Genomic DNA, 17,051 nt, shown 5'->3' with positions numbered 1-17,051 from the left:
CCCTTGCAGGCCCCATATGCTTCCCCCTTCCCCCCACCAGGCCCCAGGCCATGGTCTAGGCCTGTGCTGCCCAGTAGAACTTTCTCCAGTGATGTTACCGTTCACTCTGCGCTGTCCAGTGTGGTAGCCGTTAGTCATATGTGGCTGTTGAGCACCTGAAATGTGGCTAGTGTGACTGAGGGCTGAATTTTTAATTGTATTTAATTTCAGTTAAACAACCACGTGCAGCTAGTGGCTACCATACTGTACAAGGTCACGCCTGTTTCATCCCTCTCCCCTTAGGTCTCCCACTTTCCTCTCCAGCCTGGATTGGACCACTTTTGCCCAGACCTGTCCTATAACCTCGTTCTGTTGACAGTGGCTTCAGAGGAAGCTGGCGCAGGGCACCCATCTGTCGTGCCCAGTCTGCGCGTCCTCCACTCCCGGACTCACCCCTTATGCCTCCCTCCCTGTCTGCTGGCCTCTGCCTGGTCCCTGTGGTTGCAGGCGTGGCCTCCCTTTCCCAGCCTAGCTAGCTGCCTTCAGGGCTCCTGCCAGCAGGTGGCCCTCACATTTCCAGCTTGCCTCTGTACCTCTGTCCTTCCACTCTGGGGTGACTCAGAGAACTGTTCAGGACCCAGAGGGAAGGCAGGGACCTGGATTCCTATCCCTACCTTAATCCACGACTGTCCCCTCCTTTTCTGGGTCCCCAGGCTTCTGGCTCTTTCACCCACCTCTGCCCACCCTCCCCCCATTCAGAAGCTGGGCTCACTGGGAAATTGCTCCCTCAGCATCTGTAGAACTTCCTCAAGAAGTGAAATCCCCAGGTCCACTTTGAAGGAGAAGAAGGGATCACTGAGGTCCGGAGCAGGTGTCCTCTGGCAGGGGGGCGTGTCCAAAAGGTCCTCGTCAGAGTATTGGTGGAGGGCGTCTGCCAGGGAGAGCGCGGAGGGCAGGGTGGCTGAGTAGGTTGCGGCGTAGGTAGATGGGGACTCCAGGATGTTGGGGCAGCTGGCGCTCTCTCGGTAGAGGCGCGGGGGTTTGGGCGGGGCCAGCAGGGTGGCCCGGGGCTGCTCGTCCCCCCACAGTGGCAGGCGCCGGCCATCTGGCCTCCCTCGCAGCTCCCGGACGACCTCGCGGTTGCTGTACTCCTCGTGGTCCCCTCCAGCGGTGCTGGCCTGGCTGAGCACGCTGCCCTGTCGCCGCAGTCTCCGCGGCCGCCGCAGGCTCAGCCGCTTGAAGAAGGAGGCGCTGCGGAAGGAGCCTTTCCGCCAGATCTCCATGGGGCCCCGGGGAGCCAGCAGACAAGCCTGGTACCTCAGAAGCCCGGTTCAAGGGCAGCTGGGGGCCATCTGGTCCCGCTGGAAGTGAACGGCGAGAATCAGGGAGGCAGCCTTCGCTGGCAGAAGCAGAGGCCTCCGGGTTTCTGCCCAGCAGGGACCTTCGGCCGCGTGTCCAGGAGAGCCGAAGAAGCTGAGAGTTCCTGGCGACCGGAGTTTCCCAGAGGGACAGGAGTGGCCTGGTTACTTGATAGGGCAGTGGAAAAACCCCAGGAGGAAGAAACGGCACTCCGCTCCGTGGGGCCGGAGCGAGGGCAGCTGCGGCGCGACCCGAGGTGGCTCCTCGCCCTCTCCTGGCCCTGCGGGGGCCGGCCTCTCCGCTGCTGGCTCCCAGACTGATTAGTGGCTCGGCTGTTTGTGCCAGTGTGTGGCGGTGGAGACGTGTTGTTGTTGTCCTCGGCTGACTCAGTCAGGTGGGAGGCTGGTCTCATGCTCTGAGGTAATTGCAGCATCCGCAGGCAGGGACTGGGGCAGCGGCAACGCCCCAGGGCACCGGGGAGCCTAACATTCCTCTGGGGACCGTCTGGGGCAGCCCTGCTTTGTGTGTCACCACGCTGCCGCCTCTTCCTCCACAGCCCAATGCCCTGCGCCCTCGCGGGCAGGCCTGGCGCCCCAGCCCCCGTGGGTGTGGGGTGAGGAGCTCCGGGAGGTGGGAGCCGACTGCTGGGGAAGGAAGAGGCATGTCGCTGGTGTGGGTGACTCAGCCCTGGGGCCCCGGTGACCAGCCCTCATTAGCACAGCCTGCAGGGATGGGGGGAAGGAAGGAGGCAGAGGGTGTGTTAACAGGGAGCAGCCCTGTGCCTATAAAGGGCTGGCTCCTCCCAGGGCCAGGCTCGGGGCGTGCCGAGGGTGACTTCAGGTTTTCTCAGCAGAGCAGCATTACCTTGGCGGGGGGTGGGGAGAATTGCCCTCCCCTTGGCCTGACAGCAAGCCTGGCTGCTCCATTTCCTCAGCCTTCCTCGATTTTCCCACATAGCCTCAGGGCAGGAAAGGACATTTGAGAGCCAGTGTCCTGCCTTCCTGTGGGGCTGCCTGGGCCTCATTTGGGGTCCTGCCTCTGGGGAAGGGGCTGGGTCAAGGCTAGGAGGTGGGCCTGGCTGGGAGGGCAATTCTCTTAGGAGCCGCGGAGGCCTGGGAGAGAGGAGGAGGCTTGGGGCTGTCGGGAAGGGCAGGGGGATCTGGGCTGGGTAACACTTCCTGGTTCTGTACACCCCTGACTCCAAACCAGTTGGCCAGGGCCTGGCATCTTAACCCCAGCCACTCCCTTCTAATTCCCTGGGTCACTGACCACCGAACTTTTTTCCTGGCCCGTTCCACGAAGGTGCATCAGCTTGGGGTACTGCGAAACAGGCCTCAGCAGCTCTCTACTGTGAAGCCCCCCTGGCCTGGCTCCCTTCTGTGCCAACTCTGGTGGGCTTCATACTTCTTCACGCAGCTTCAGCTGCGCGGAGGAAGTGGTTAAAGTGCCACTACAGACCTTATCAGGGCACGGCGTTGGTGGCGCAGGGCTCTCCTGTAGAGCTGCCTCTCCACGCCACAGCCTTGGCCCACTGAGGTGGTCGTTTATTATCCTTTTGATTATGAAAATACTGCACCGTTCAGTCCCCCACACTGTGCGGGCAAGATCATAAAAGAAACAGCCACGGGCCCTGCCCTCCAGGAGCCCTGGTGTGTATTTTTAGGAGGCAAGCTGGCCTCATGCTTGTTTCTCTCTCCTAGGGTGGGGCTGAGTGAGGCTTTGTCTACGGCAGGGCTCCCTGTGCATCCTCAGCAGGAGCCAGACCACAGGGAGGGTGGGCAGCTGGGAGGGGTCAGCGCTCTCACCTCCACCTGGCAGAGTGGAGTGTATTTCTGCGCCTCTGACAACCCCCCTTCACTGGTAACTTGTGAGAAGCAGAAGCCATGGGGTGGAGGAAATGAAGGGAGATGAGGGCCTGGCTAGAGCATGAGGAAGTGATTCACCTGAGCTGACTGTAGATGTGAAGGGCCTGGGAAAGGGGAGGCGGGGTGAGGTCATAGCTGCTTGAGATGGGCTGAAGGGGAGCCAGCTGAGAAGCTGGCCTGGGGCCAAAGGCCTGCTTACTCTGAAGGAACATGGGTGAGTTGGGATTGCAGGATGTTCCAGGGTCCTTCCCTTCCTGGGCATCCTCCCTCCTTGACTCTTGGCGGCGGCTCTGCCTAGGCCTTGTCCTCCGAGGCTGGAATCCGTGGGGCTGTGCCCCGCCGCCCTGACACCTCCGTGTCCTCCCTCTGTCCCCGCAGGGTTCGGTGCGGTCTGAGAGGGACTATGAGAGCCTCGTCATGATGCGCATGCGCCAGGCAGCTGAGAGGCAGCAGCTGATCGCCCAGATGCAGCAGGAGGACCAGGCGGGGCGGCCCACGTAGCCTCCTGCCTCCAGCCCTCCCATCCCACAGCCCTTTGCTTAAACGTCACCAATAAACTTTTTTTTTTTTTTTTTTAAAGAGACTACCTCTGCTGCATACATAGGTGTAGGGTGTGGGCCTGCCCAAGCGTGGCCCTGGTTTCTGGCCTCTGCCTCGGAGGGCTCCACCCAGGCCTGGCTCTCCCTCCCAGGGAGGCGCTCCACACGGTGAGAGTCAGTGGCCAGCAGGGCAGAGGAGGAGCCCCTCATCACAGCCCATTCCTGGCTTGGACTCGCTACGCGGGACCCACGTGCCCAGTCCTGGAGCCATGCTCCGCGGGGGCACCCAGCTCCCTGCCAGGGGCAGCCTGGCTCTTGCCAGCTCCTCAGCCTGCCACAGAACACGGCCTCCCCCGGGGCCCGTGCCAGGCCTGAAGCTGGAGGGGCAGCTGGGGGCACCAGGGCCAGGGGCCCTGCCCCCCTACTGGCTGAGGCAGGTTTCAGAGAAGGCCGTCCATTGCCCAGTGGTGCTGGGCCGAGGAAAATGACGCCTTGGGAAGAATGGGCAGGGCGGTGAGTGAGGCGGGGTCCTGGGGGCGGGGCCCATGGCAACCACTCCAGAGAAGGGGCGACTGCGGCTCCTCAGCGTGGGAGGGTCACTCCTTGTGCAGGCACCACACCAACGTCTGGCCCACCCCTGTCATGCTCAGCACACGGAAGCCCCTGCGCTCCAGCTTGTCAAGGACTATTCGAGGAGGGTCATTGACGTAGTACTCACAACTGCGAAGAGAAGGAGGGTGGCGTGAGGGAGTACACAGCACAGCCCCGTGTACCAAGCTAGTATCTGCTGCAGACTAGGCCTGGTCAGGAGTACTCCTAACAGGGACTGACGTTTGCTGGGTGCCTTCTGGGTGCCAGGGTGAGTACACATTCCCTGCCCCTCATCTACTAAGCTCTTTGCATCATCTCATTTATTCCTCCCAACAACCTAAGGAAGGTACTGTTATTGTTCCCATTTTATAAGTGAGAAAAGAGAGGAGTAAAGCAGCTTTCCCAATGTCATCCAGAGAGTAGAACCGGCATGAGTCTGACAACAGCTCCATGTGCCCTGGGCCACTGCCCATTCAGCAGGAGCGGCCTGCTCTCCCTGGGACCCTCCCCCAGGCCTCTGCCCCCTTGCTGCCTGGCTGTCCTGCAGTCGTGGAGCAATAAGTTTGGCCCCCAAGAGCTCCTGGCTCTGAGTGCCACTCCCTAGGATGGAGAATGCTTGGTTTCCCTTCTTTCAGGGTTAATTGATTCTGAAGGGCCATCAGGTAGATAAAGGGCTGAAGCCCCAGACTGGGCATCTGAGAGACAAAAGCCTTATGGCAAAGGGATGGGGTTGGCTTCTGCCCTCCAACCCTGACCAGGGGGCTACGGCCAGCTCGCCTCCTCTTTCCCTTCTAACTGGGGTGCACTCCGGTGACCCTTCTCAGGAGTTTGAGCCTGTGTAGCCAGAGTTCTCCCTGCCTATGGCAGGAAGGGGTGAGGGGCAGAAAAGGAAGCATCAATCACTGTTTAGACTTGGGGCTGGTGTGAAGGATGCCAAGGGAGGTGGCTAAGTCCCCAGGCAGTAGCTGAACTGGAAGCAGGACCCAGGCTCCCTTCTCCCTGTTTCTAGGGCTGAGCTTTGTTGCTTAGCCATCTCTTCAAGACAGAAGTCTTTCTCTGTGCTTGTCTTTGCCTTGATGGGATCCAGTTTAGAGATGAGAGGGCAGGGCAAGGAGCAGTCCACTTGCAGAGTCCTATACTCATGGAACCAGACTCTGTCCTGGGACTTTGTCCAGGGGCTCCCTTGTGAAGGGAGGGCCAGTGGGAAAGCTCTCAGAGAAAGCCTACAGAGGACAGATCCCCAGGATGCAGGCAGAGGGGTCCTGAGGCTAGGCAGTGGCATTGTCCTGTTGTGTAAAAGGAACAGAGACAGGTCTAGGGGCTGGCAAGGAGAAGATCCTTAGGAATGCTACTACTTACAAGTTGTTTCCCAGGACGCTTCTTTTTGAGGCCCCCAGATGCCGCATCAGTTCTGGATCGGAGTGCTCATCGCCCACCATGGTGGGGCCCACCTCCTGCAAGGTAAGTCACATTGGCTGCTTGGCTGGCTGCCAGGTAGAGGTGAGTGGTCTCGCCTCTCCTTCCTCCCCCGCCTGCTGGCTCTGAGCCCGCTTCAGTTAAAGACTGGAGGGAGAGGAAAGGAATCTTGGGGGCTAAACACAAGCTGGGAAGGGGTGGAGTCCATCAGTGATCAGGCTGAGCCATGTGGGGCCTCCCTGCACCCTCTAGGCCGGGCTGGGCAATGCCCAACTACTGGCACCTTCATGCCAGGCACCACTGCCTATATCTGTGTATCAGAATCACCTGGAGAACAGAGAAATGAGAACATATGTCCACACAAAAACTTGCACACGAATGTTCACAGTAGCATTATTCATAATAACCAGAAAGTGGAAACAACCTAAATGTTTGTCAGCTGATCAGTGGATAAATAAAATGTGGTATAGCCATTCAATGGAATTTTATTTGACAATAAAAAGGAACGAGTATTGATGTGTGCTACAATATGGATGAACCTTGAAAACATCACGTAAGTCAAAGAGGCCAAAGACCACATATTACAACGAAAAGTAGACGGGTGGTTACCTAGGGCTGAGGGGCCCGGGGGAAATGAGGAGTGACTGCTAAGGACAGGGTATGGGTACAGGGTTTCTTTTTAAGGTGATAGAAATGTTCTAAAATCGCCTATGGTGATGGATGCACCACTCTGAGCAAGCTAAAAAACAAAAACAAAAAAACCCCCCATCACCATTGTATTGTACACTTTGGTGAATTCTGTGGTGATATGTATTATAACAATGGAACTGTTATTTTTTTAAATTGCTTGAGGAGCACTGAATTCCCAAGCCCCAGGCTTCCAGAGTGATTCCGGAGGTCTGGGAAGGGGTCCAGGAGTCTACATTTTAACAACTGCACAGCTGACTGGTTCTTAAACCACTGTCCTGTGGCACTGCCGAGACCTCTCCTGCCCAGTGGTGAGCCCATCTGTTATTTCCTGCATCCCAAGGGAGCTGTGTACCCTCTGATGGATCACCCAAGCACTGGGGAGTGGGAAAGGGCAGAGGAGCATCCTGCTACCCAGGTTGGGGACCCGGTCATATTATTCTGAAGCCAAATGGGGACTCATGGAGCAACCAGCACCTTCTTTTTGCAGAGGAAACTGCGCCCAGGGAAAGGGGCGTGGTTTCTGACTGTTGAACGGTGTTCTCCCATCTCTAACCCCATGGGCTGTCTCGGGTTCTTTCTTCTCTTCCTTTTCTAAGGTCTCAGGAGAGCTCTTCCTGGAAGTGCCTAAGGGTGCAGCTAGTGGGCCACTCGGCACAGGGGTCTTGGCGTCTTAGCACATCCTTTAACAAACCTCTCTCCCTCAGGTTAGTCCACTCCCACTCCCCACTCCCTGGCAGAGTGGCTCTGTGTGGGGCAGTGGGTGCTGCACATGTGAGACCAGGACTTCCTGGGTCCCTCCCGAAGGCTCCGACCTCCCGCAGGCAGGTAGGACCGGAGCCACAGGCGCCCGGAGCTCGCTGGGTGGTGGGGACGCACTCACCTGGCCCCCTTCGCGGCGCTGGAGTCGCCGGGCCGCCAGAGCTCTCTGAGTCCCTGGATCCAGGCTGAGTCCAAGACCCAACCTCCCTCCCGGCCCAGGGGGGCGTGTTCCGGGCGGCTTCCGGGTCCGGCCACGCGCGGGCGTCGCCCGGGAGGGAGGCGCCAAGATGCGGTCTGCAGCGCCCCCCCCCACCCCCCTGATCCGGGCCGAACGCCAACTCCCAGGGATGGCCAGCGGGTACTCACCATGCGGATCTGGGTGCTGATGAGCAGGTAGGGCATGGTGCGCGCGTCCCGGTCAGGATCTCTCCCTAGACTTTGGGCCCGGCGCAGACGCCAGCCCCTCGGGCTCCGTAACTGCGACCGGCCTCTTGGAGTCCAGTTACTCCTGCTCTGGCCTCCGGCTGCGCCAATCCAGCAGCTCCTGGCCCGTTACCGCCTCGGCCGGCCAATCGGGAGCTGGCGCCCGTGACACGCCCCGGAGCTCGGCGATTCGAGACCCGCCCCCAGCGCTAGGGCAGCGTCCTGGGACCCTTGGTGCCCGCCGCCGCTTCCGCGGGTCGTCCGGCGGCGAGGCGGGGTCTGTGTTGGGCGCGGGGGGGCCGGGGTGCCGCTCCCCCAGTCCTGGACCGGAGACCGGGGTGGCCCGCCGGGCTCTGCTGGCTGCGGCCGGCCGTGGCGCCCTGCGCTCGTGTTGACTTTGCGCCCTGTTACTGCAACACCTTCAGTAACAGGTTCCAAAGTCCTCCTGGTCCCCGCCCCCTCCCCTGTGAAGCAGAGCAGGGTGCAAACGGCTACCCCACTGAGGCCTCCCAAGCTCCTGCCCACCCCACCCAGGGACGCCTCTAAAATGTTTAGCGGATCCCCACTTCCCGGCCCCAAGACACGTTCTCCAGAGATTCCTTCAGCGCGCGGGAGACAGGCAGGAGACCCCTCGGGTGCACTGAGCTTTCCCGCCTTCCCGACCGTAATTCCTAGTACAGCGGCGGAACCGTGCATTTCTGTAGCCTTGTAGGTAAATCTGTAAAGGAACTGAGCGCTTGGCTGAGTGCCAGGCCTGGAGAGACTTAAACCAACGGAATCTGGCCATCGGTTCAGAGAGCTTCCGGCGAAGCTGGAGAGACTCAGCGCACATGTAAGAGCTCGCAAGGCAACACCTGGGGGCAAAAGAAACTTCCGCGCACCAGCCACCAAAGAGAGTGCAGCGAGTTCACCTCCACGCGTCCACGCCTTCATCTGAATGTATCAAAGTCTGACAACTCAACATTCTTTATCTGCCTTGCTGTGACTGGTTCTTTAAAAAGAAAGCAAGACAGTGGGATGAATTGGGAGACTGGGACTGACATACATACATTAATATGTATAAAATAGATAACTAACAAGAACCTGCTGTATAGCACAGGGAATTCCAATGTACAGTAGAAACTAACACAACATTGTAGAACAACTATACCCCAATAAAAAAAATAAAAAAATAAAATACTTGGAGCAAAAAAAAAAAGAAAAAGAAAAAGAAAGCAAGACAAAGCCAGCTTGTAACCTTCCCTCCCAGGCTCTTGAAAAATCTTCACTTCACTGAAGGGCACGCTCTGTGCCTCCAGCACTTTGACCCATGTGGAGAAAGGTATAAGGGAAATAGGAAGTTGTAATCCTAAAGGATCCTTACTGGTCTAATTTATTTTTCTGTATTCTCTATCCCTATCCTCAACCTCCAGGACTAACAGTTTAGCTAGAGAGATAAGACATGTTCAAGATTAACAAAGGATTTGTTAAACTGACAAACGATTAATGCCCAGGACATATAAAGAACTCTTACAAATTAGGGAGAAAAAGATAAATCAATAGAAGAAACATGGGCAAATGACTCAGGCACTTTTCAAAAGAGAGAGTGGAAATGGCCAATAAACTTATAACATGATGTTCAATATCATTAGAAATCCCAGAAATGCATATTAAACCAGTGAGATACTGCTTTACAGATTTGCAAAAAATAAAAATGTGTAAGCATCATGTATTGGTGAAGATGTCTAACAACTGAAACATTACTGTTGGGATTGCAATTGTTATGACTGATACAATCACCTTGGAAAACAATTCGTCATCGTCTAGTAAAGCTTAAGACATGCATCACTGTGACCCACCAAACCTCTCCTAGATAAACCTAGGAGAACTCACTGACCGCGTCAGGATACACACACAAGAATATTTTTTTAAAAAAGAAAGAAAGAATATTCATAATAGCACTGTTTGTAACTAGCAAAAAACTGGAAACAGTCTTTATGGCCAACAAAAGTGGAGTTTTTGGTTGATTCATACAATGGAAACTATAGCAACGAAAATGCTGAATGAAAAAGCAAATCTTGGAAAAATACAGAATAATTCTATTTATCTAAAGCTCACAAACATGCAAAATTAAACAATATATGGTTCGGAGATAAAGACATGCGTGGTGAGATTAAAAAGAAAAGGAAATGATAAATGTAATATTCAGGGTAGTGGTTACCTCTGAGAAAAGGAAAAGGGATGGAGTGGAGACAGACATGCAGGGTTTTGTTTTTTGATTGGAGTATAATTGCTTTACAATGTTGTGTTAGTTTCTGCTGCACAGTGAAGTGAATCAGCCATACGCATACACACATCCCCTCCCTCTTGGACCTCCCTCCCCCGGCATCCCACCCAAGTAGGCCATCACAGAGCACCGTGCTGAGCTGCCTGTGCTATATAGCAGGTTCCCACTAGCTATCTATTTTACACATGGTAGTGTATTTATGTCAATCCTAATCTTCCAATTCATCCCACCCTCCCCTTCCCCACCCTCCGTGTCCACACGTCCTTTCTGTTCCTGCTCTGTAAATAGGTTCATCTGTACCATTTTTCTAGATTCCACATATATGCGTTAATATATATTTGTTTTTCTCTTTCTGACTTACTTCACTCTGTATGACAGACTCTAGGTCCATCCACATCTCTACAAATTACTCAATTTCATTTCTTTCTATGGCTGAGTAGTATACCATTATATATATGTACCACATCTTCTTTATCCATTCATCTGTCAATGCACACTTACGTTGCTTCTGTGTCCTGGCTATTGTAAATAGAGCTCCAATGAACATTAGGGTGCATGTGTCTTTTTGAATTATGGTTTTCTCAGGGTATATGCCCAGTACTGGGATTGCTGGGTCGTATGGTAGTTCTATTTTTAGTTTTTTAAGGAACCTCCATACTGTTCTCCACAGTGGCTGTAACAACTTATATTCCTACCAACAGTGTAAGAGGGTTCCCTTTTCTCCACACACTCTCCAGCATTTATTGTTTGTAGGGTTTTTTTTTCATAAATGAGTGTTTATATTCAAACAATATAATTGCTTATACAGAAAACTCAAGATAAACTCAGTGTACAAGAATACAGGTACAAAAATTACAGAATTATTTATAATAGCAAAAAGAAATTTAGAAACAACTTACATAATACCAAAAGGTATTTGCTAACTACAATCATAATAAACTCACTCATTAGACAATTATACATTATTGAAAATTAAATATGGATGCTTTTCCTAATCTTGAGCAAAAAATAAATAAGTTGATGAAGGATTCAAATAGTATGCTCCCATGTATATAAAATGGAAAAATATGAAAATTGACACATTTTTTGTTGATATGTACATGTGTAATAAACTTATGAAGTCATGAATGGGAACATAAAAAACAAAATTCAGGGCAGTGGTTACATCTAGGAGGCGGTATAGAGAGTAAGGATGGTGAGATCATGGAAGGTTACCCAGGGACCTTAAATAGTACTGGTACTGTTTTAGTTCATAATCTGGGTAGTGGGTACACAAGTGTTTTTTTGTTTTGTTTTGGTTTTGTTTTTTTTTGCAGTACACGGGCCTCTCACTGTTGTGGCCTCTCCCGTTGCGGAGCACAGACTCCGGACGCGCAGGCTCAGCAGCCATGGCTCACAGGCCCAGCCACTCCACGGCATGTGGGATCTTCCCGGACCGGGACGTGAACCCGTGTCCTCTGCATCGGCAGGTGGACTCTCAACCACTGCGCCACCAGGGAAGCCCAACACAGGTTTTTATTATATTTTTATGGCACCATTTTATGTTTGAAATAGTTCATAAGAGAGCCTTCCCTACAATTCCAGCCTTTTTGGTGAGATTTACAAGGGCTGCAAATATTCTCACGCTCTGGGTGTCTTCTGAGCTGATCTTATCAACATCTCTTCCCCAAATCTCTTTGGCAAGTGTCCTCAAATCTTGTTCATCTCAAGTCTCTGATCATTTGAGGAGAAGAGACATTAGGTACAGTCTGTGATTTGGTGTCAATTAATACAATGGACCATGCCTCCTTTCTTTCTCATGCCACCTTGTGATTCCAGGACGCTTGTATTCTGGTAAGGGAGAAACAAAATATAAATTTGTTTTGGATTCAGAGCTTAAACATTATTCTGTAGGACAGCACTCCAAACTCTAAAAGTCATTCCCTGCTGTTTCCTAAATTGGGTCTTCAGTTGTCCAGTTTATCATTCATTTTATAAGAGCAGCTGCTTCTGTGTTATAGGCCAGTGAATTCCATAGGCAACAGTCCACGTTTCACTTTTTTAGGAAAAGCTTTAGCCATTGTTTTGGAGTGCATCATTGGGCATTAAAGTAATTTGTAAATTTGCAGACAAGCAGGGATATCATATGCAAATTCAGAATAAAGTTCATGCCTGTGTAGGTATCACAGCCTCACAATGATGGAAGGAAGCCACAAATAGTCATCCTTCTCCACATAGCTGGCTGGTTTGCAGTACCAGGGAAGATACACAGTATTGGGCTCTGCTGTTGGCAGTTTGGGCCCTCAGGCGTTGTATTAACCAGATCATATTGGTTGGGGGAAGTCCATGTGATTCAGCCCATGAATGACCTTCATCTTATACATTAGATTCTCTTTGTTCATGAACCCATTGCACAAACAGCAGATGGTTAGGGATGTTCTCAACATCTGTAGAATGGGCCATTCTGTCCATTTGATTATTGAGATTCCTCTGCTCTGAATAACCTTTGGTGAGACTTTGCATGGGATAGATTTCATCTTCCACCCCTGTGCCCATTCTGAGAGGTCTATTTGCATAGCTCTTCTGCAGAAATCCTTGTCATCAATCATCTAATCTTATTCTTTTGAAATTCCTGAGCATCAAGCAATGCCCATGAATCTTGTTTGTAGATTTTTTGATGATGGCCATTTAGACTGGTGTGAGGTGATACCTCACTATAGTTTTGATTTGTATTTCTCTAATAATTAGTGTTGTTGAGCATATTTTCATGTGCCTCTCGGCCATCTGTATATCTTCTTTGCTGAACTGTCTATTGAGGTCTTCTGCCCATTTTTTCATTGGGTTGTTAGTTTTTTTTATATTAAGCTGCATGAGCTGTTTATATATTTTGGAGATTAATCCTTTCTTTTGCTTCGTTTGCAAATATTTTCTCCCATTCTGTGGGTTGTCTTTTCGTCTTGTTTATGGTTTCCTTTGCTGTGCAAAAGCCTTTAAGTTTCATTAGGTCCCATTTGTTTATTTTTGTTTTTATTTTCATTACTCTAGGAGGTGGGTCATAAAAGATTTTGCTGTGATTTATGTCAAAGAGTGTTTTTCCTGTGTTTTCCTCTAAGAGTTTTATGGTGTCTGGTCTTACATTTGGTCTTTTTTAAAATTTTATTTATTTATTTATTTTTGGCTGCATTGGGTCTTTGTTGCTACATGCGGGCTTTCTCTAGTTGCAGTGAGTAGGGGCTACTCTTCATTGCGGTGCATGGGCTTCTCACTGCAGTGGCTTCTCTTGCTGTGGAGCACGGGCTCTAGGTGTGTGGGCTTCAGTAGTTGTGGCTCAGCAGCTCCAGAGTGAAGGCTCAGCAGTTGTGGCGCATGGGCCCAGTTGCTCTGTGGCATGTGGGATCTTCCCGGACCAGGGATTGAACTTGTGTCCCCTGCATTGGCAGGCGGATTCTCAACCACTGTGCCACCAGGGAAATCCCTACATTTAGGTCTTTAATCCATTTTGAGTTCATTTTTGAGTATAGTGTTAGGTAGTGTTCTAATTTCATTATTTTACATGTAGTTGCCCAGTTTTCCCAGCACCATTTATTGAAGAGACTGTCTTGTCTCCATTGTATATTCTTGCCTCCTTTGTCATAGATTAGGTGACCATAGGTACGTGGGTTTATCTCTGGGCTTTCTATCCTGTACCATTGATTTATATTTCTGTTTTTGTGCCAGTACCATATTGTCTTGATTACTGTAGCTTTGTAGTATAGTCTGAAGCCAGGGAGCCTGATTCCTCCAGCTCTGTTTTTCTTTCTCAAGATTGCTTTGGCTATTCGGGGTCTTTTGTGTTTCCATACAAATTGTAAAATTTTTTGTTCTAATTCTGTGAAAAATGCCATTGGTAATTTGATAGGGATTGCATTGAACTTGTATATTGCTTTGGGTAGAATAGTCATTTTCACAATATTGGTCCTTCCAATCCAGGAGCATGGTATCTCTCCATCTGTTTGTGTCATCTTTGATTTCTTTCATCAGTGTTTTATAGTTTTCTGAGTACAGGTCTTTTGCCTCCTTAGGTAGTTTTATTCCTAGGTATTTCATTCTTTTTGTTGCGATGGTAAGTGGGATTGTTTCCTTAATTTCTCTTTCTGATATTTGGTTGTTAATGTATAGGAATGCAAGAGATTTCTGTGCATTAATTTTGTATCCTGCAACCTTACCCAATTCATTGATTAGTTCTAGTAGTTTTCTGGTGGCATCTTTAGGATTTTCTATGTATGGTATCATGTCATCTGCAAACAGTGAGTTTTACTTTTTCTATCCCAATATGTATTCCTTTTATTTCTTTTTCTTCTCTGATTGCCATGGCTAGGACTTCCAATACTATGTTGAATAGTAGTGGCGAGAGTGGACATTCTTGTCTTGTTCCTGATCTTAGAGGAAATGCTTTCAGTTTTTCACCATTGAGAATGAATTTTGTTGTGGGTTTGTTGTATGTGGCCTTTATTATGTTGAGGTAGGTTCCCTCTATGCCCACTTTCTAGAGAGTTTTTATTATAAATTGGTGTTGAATTTTGTCAAAAGCTTTTTCTGCATCTGTTGAGATGATCATATGGTTTTTATTCTTTTTAAAATTATTTATTTATTTATTTTTGGCTGCATTGGGTTATCGTTGCTGCACGTGGGCTTTCTCTAGTTGTGGCGAGCGGGGGCTCCTCTTCATTGGGTGCGTGGGCTTATCTCACTGAGGTGGCTTCTCTTGTTGTGGAGCACGGGCTCTAGGTGCGCAGGCCTCAGTAGTTGTGGCGTGCGGTCTCAGAAGTTGCAGCTCGCGGGCTCTAGAGCACAGGCTCAGTAGTTGTAGCACACGGGCTTAGTTGCTCCGCAGCAACTAATGTGGCTTCTTCCCAGACCAGGGCTCGAACCCGTCTCCCCTGCATTGGCAGGCGGACTCCAAACCACTGCGCCACCAGGGAAGCCCCTGGTTTTTATTCTTTAATTTGTGAATATGGTAAACAGACCAATCACAGGTAATGAAATTGAAACTGTAATTAAAAATCTTCCAGCAAACAAAAGTCCAGGGCCAGATGGCTTCACAGGCGAATTCTATCGAAATTTAGAAAAGAGTTAACACCTATCCTTCTCAAACTCTTCCAAAAAATTTCAGAGGGAGGAACACTCCCAAACTCGTTCTGCAAGGCCACCATCACCCTGATACCAAAACCAGACAAAGGTATCATAAAAAAAGAAAATTACAGACCAATATCACTGATGAACATAGACACAAAAATCCCCAACAAAATACTAGCAAACAGAATCCAACAACACATTAAGAAGATCATACACCATGATCAAGTGGGATTTATCCCAGGGATGCAAGGATTCTTCAATATACGCAAAACAATGAACGCAGGGCTCTTAAAAGACAAAAATGATGTTCTGTTTCTTACACTAGGATGGGGGTGCAAAGTGTTATAAATGTACTCAATTTTTATACATGTATTATAAGTATTGTAGCTATTAAATATTTTATAAGAACAATTTTTTTAAAAGTGTCAAGCGTATTAGAGGTTAGACACAAGAGGTAAGGCCACCATCCCAAGGCATATGTCGCCTCTCTTGAAAGAACTAGGTACATAAGACTCTCGTGTTCTGGGCAGAGAGCAGGACAGGGGTTTGGGGTCTGCTCCACTCTCTTCTCTCAGGCTGGGCCGTTGAGGGGTGGGGAGGAGACAGGAGGGCACTGCCTATCTCAGACTGCCAGGGATTTATTACATTTGCAAAACTGGTCTGCAGATGCAGCATAAGATAGAGCGCTCCATCCAGAATCACCCAGCCCACGGCTGATTCCCCTGGCAGACGCATGCACACCAGATAACATCTCTAATATCCAGGAGGAAATGAATTCCCCTACTTGGTTTTCCCATCTGGCCTCGCCCCTTGCCGCAATCAGTTTATCTGGCAGATCTCCCTTCCTTGTAAAAAGAGGAGAAATTGTTCTTCTACAACTCAGCTTTCATTATGAAAATGAAACTGTGCCCACAGTGTTAACAGAGGTTTGTGACTAGCAGAAATTCTTCAGCCGGTTTTACAGAACAACAGATAAGGAACAGCTTGTTAAAAACCCCTCTGCTTGTAAACTACCATCACTGATTAAGCTAGCTTTAATTTGTTTTTTTCCTCTCTTTAATTTCATACCCTCCAGGCATCGCATAGCCTGGGTAATATATCACAAGACTCCTTAACCACCCCTACAGATAACACTTCTGAAGTATGGGTCGCTATAGTAACAGGGGCTTAAGTTGTTTTTTCAGAACTTTGAATCAGCTCTTGGTCAGTTCAATCTGGCTAAGACTGGTTGGGACCACTGACCCTAAAGCTGGGCCCTCACAGGTGTCCAGTGAACAACCTTTTGACATAAGAGGGCCAAAAGTCCACTCTCAGATCACACTAAGCCCCTCCATTTTTGAACATGCATCCCATGAAGAAGCATATAATCCAGATACGCCTGCGCAAAACACCACTTACCTCACCTTTCCCTACCTCTAATCACCTTTCCCCACCTCTAATCACCTTTCCCCATGCCTAAGTCTACACTACTTCTTTATCCCATAAATAGCTCAAGCCTTCAGAGAGGCGGATCTGAGATTTGTTCTCCCGTCTCCTGGCTTGGCTGCCTTGTGAATAAATTATTTTTCTGCCGCAAACCTCTGTGTCTCAGCATTTGGCTTGCCACACGTTGCGCAAACAAACCTGGTTTGGTAACAAAAGCATTGTCAGTGTGGCAGGGGCTGGATATTGGTCATTTCTTATTTTCTTCTTTTCTCCATTCAACTTTTATGGATGGCTTTTGCATTAGAGCTCTGCTAGGCATAGGGGATGAATCAGGCATGAACTCTATCCTGGAAGAGTGAGCAGCCCAGTGGGGTAGACAGACTAGAAAGCAAATAATCATGGAACCAAGTGTAATAGAGGTAAACAAGCCTCAAGAGCAAAGAAAGATAAAAAGATTAATTCCACTAAGATGGTGGTCTGGGAAAGTTTCCCAGAGGAAACGGGTTTTTATTCCCTCTAAAGTTAATATTTTTTCTTATTAGAAAAGAAATACATGCTTATTTCAGAAAAATGAGGAAAAATATGGAAAAGATATTAAAAACATTCCTTTCTCACCACCAAGACAACATAGTAATCTCTTAGTGT

At 49.9% G+C, this 17,051-nt stretch overlaps 3 protein-coding genes across 4 annotated transcripts in view; 1 reads left to right on the top strand and 2 right to left on the bottom strand.

Moving 5' to 3' along the window:
* The window catches only part of DNAJC17 (DnaJ heat shock protein family (Hsp40) member C17), a 38,977-nt gene extending 35,198 nt beyond the window's left edge, over nt 1-3,779 (top strand). Inside the window, exon 12 of one of the 2 annotated variants that reach the window (XM_060096625.1) lies at nt 3,582-3,779. In XM_060096625.1, coding sequence (XP_059952608.1) covers nt 3,582-3,704 — 123 coding nt within the window. In that variant the 3' untranslated portion in view covers nt 3,705-3,779. The remainder of the gene's footprint in view (nt 1-3,581) is intronic. The other variant, XM_060096626.1, reaches the window with a different exon arrangement.
* C4H15orf62 (chromosome 4 C15orf62 homolog) lies at nt 53-3,631 on the bottom strand. Its single transcript, XM_060096627.1, has one exon. The coding sequence runs from the start codon at nt 1,260-1,262 to the stop codon at nt 735-737; it is 528 nt and encodes a 175-aa protein (XP_059952610.1). The 5' UTR covers nt 1,263-3,631; the 3' UTR covers nt 53-734.
* A 1-nt stretch (nt 3,780) lies between the features above and the next one.
* On the bottom strand, nt 3,781-7,712 carry GCHFR (GTP cyclohydrolase I feedback regulator). The gene is made up of 3 exons (XM_060096628.1): nt 7,565-7,712; nt 5,693-5,787; nt 3,781-4,462 (listed from the first exon to the last, which is right to left on the bottom strand). The coding sequence occupies exons 1-3, from the start codon at nt 7,598-7,600 to the stop codon at nt 4,339-4,341; spliced, it is 255 nt and encodes an 84-aa protein (XP_059952611.1). The 5' UTR covers nt 7,601-7,712; the 3' UTR covers nt 3,781-4,338.
* Between the last annotated feature and the right edge of the window lie 9,339 nt (nt 7,713-17,051).

This window comes from Mesoplodon densirostris, chromosome 4 (assembly GCF_025265405.1).
Source record: "Mesoplodon densirostris isolate mMesDen1 chromosome 4, mMesDen1 primary haplotype, whole genome shotgun sequence".
NCBI classification, from domain to species: domain Eukaryota; kingdom Metazoa; phylum Chordata; class Mammalia; order Artiodactyla; family Ziphiidae; genus Mesoplodon; species Mesoplodon densirostris.
This window is presented reverse-complemented; position numbering and strand designations above follow the sequence as displayed.

Excerpts from the sequence above, each read along its gene's own strand:
- C4H15orf62 (XM_060096627.1), bottom strand. The coding sequence starts at position 1,262 with ATGGAGATCTGGCGGAAAGGCTCCTTCCGCAGCGCCTCCTTCTTCAAG.
- GCHFR (XM_060096628.1), bottom strand. The coding sequence starts at position 7,600 with ATGCCCTACCTGCTCATCAGCACCCAGATCCGCATG. Across the intron at positions 5,788-7,564 it reads TCAGCACCCAGATCCGCATG|GAGGTGGGCCCCACCATGGT; the intron begins GTGAGTACCCGC and ends CTTACCTTGCAG. Across the intron at positions 4,463-5,692 it reads AGCGTCCTGGGAAACAACTT|TTGTGAGTACTACGTCAATG; the intron begins GTAAGTAGTAGC and ends TTCTCTTCGCAG.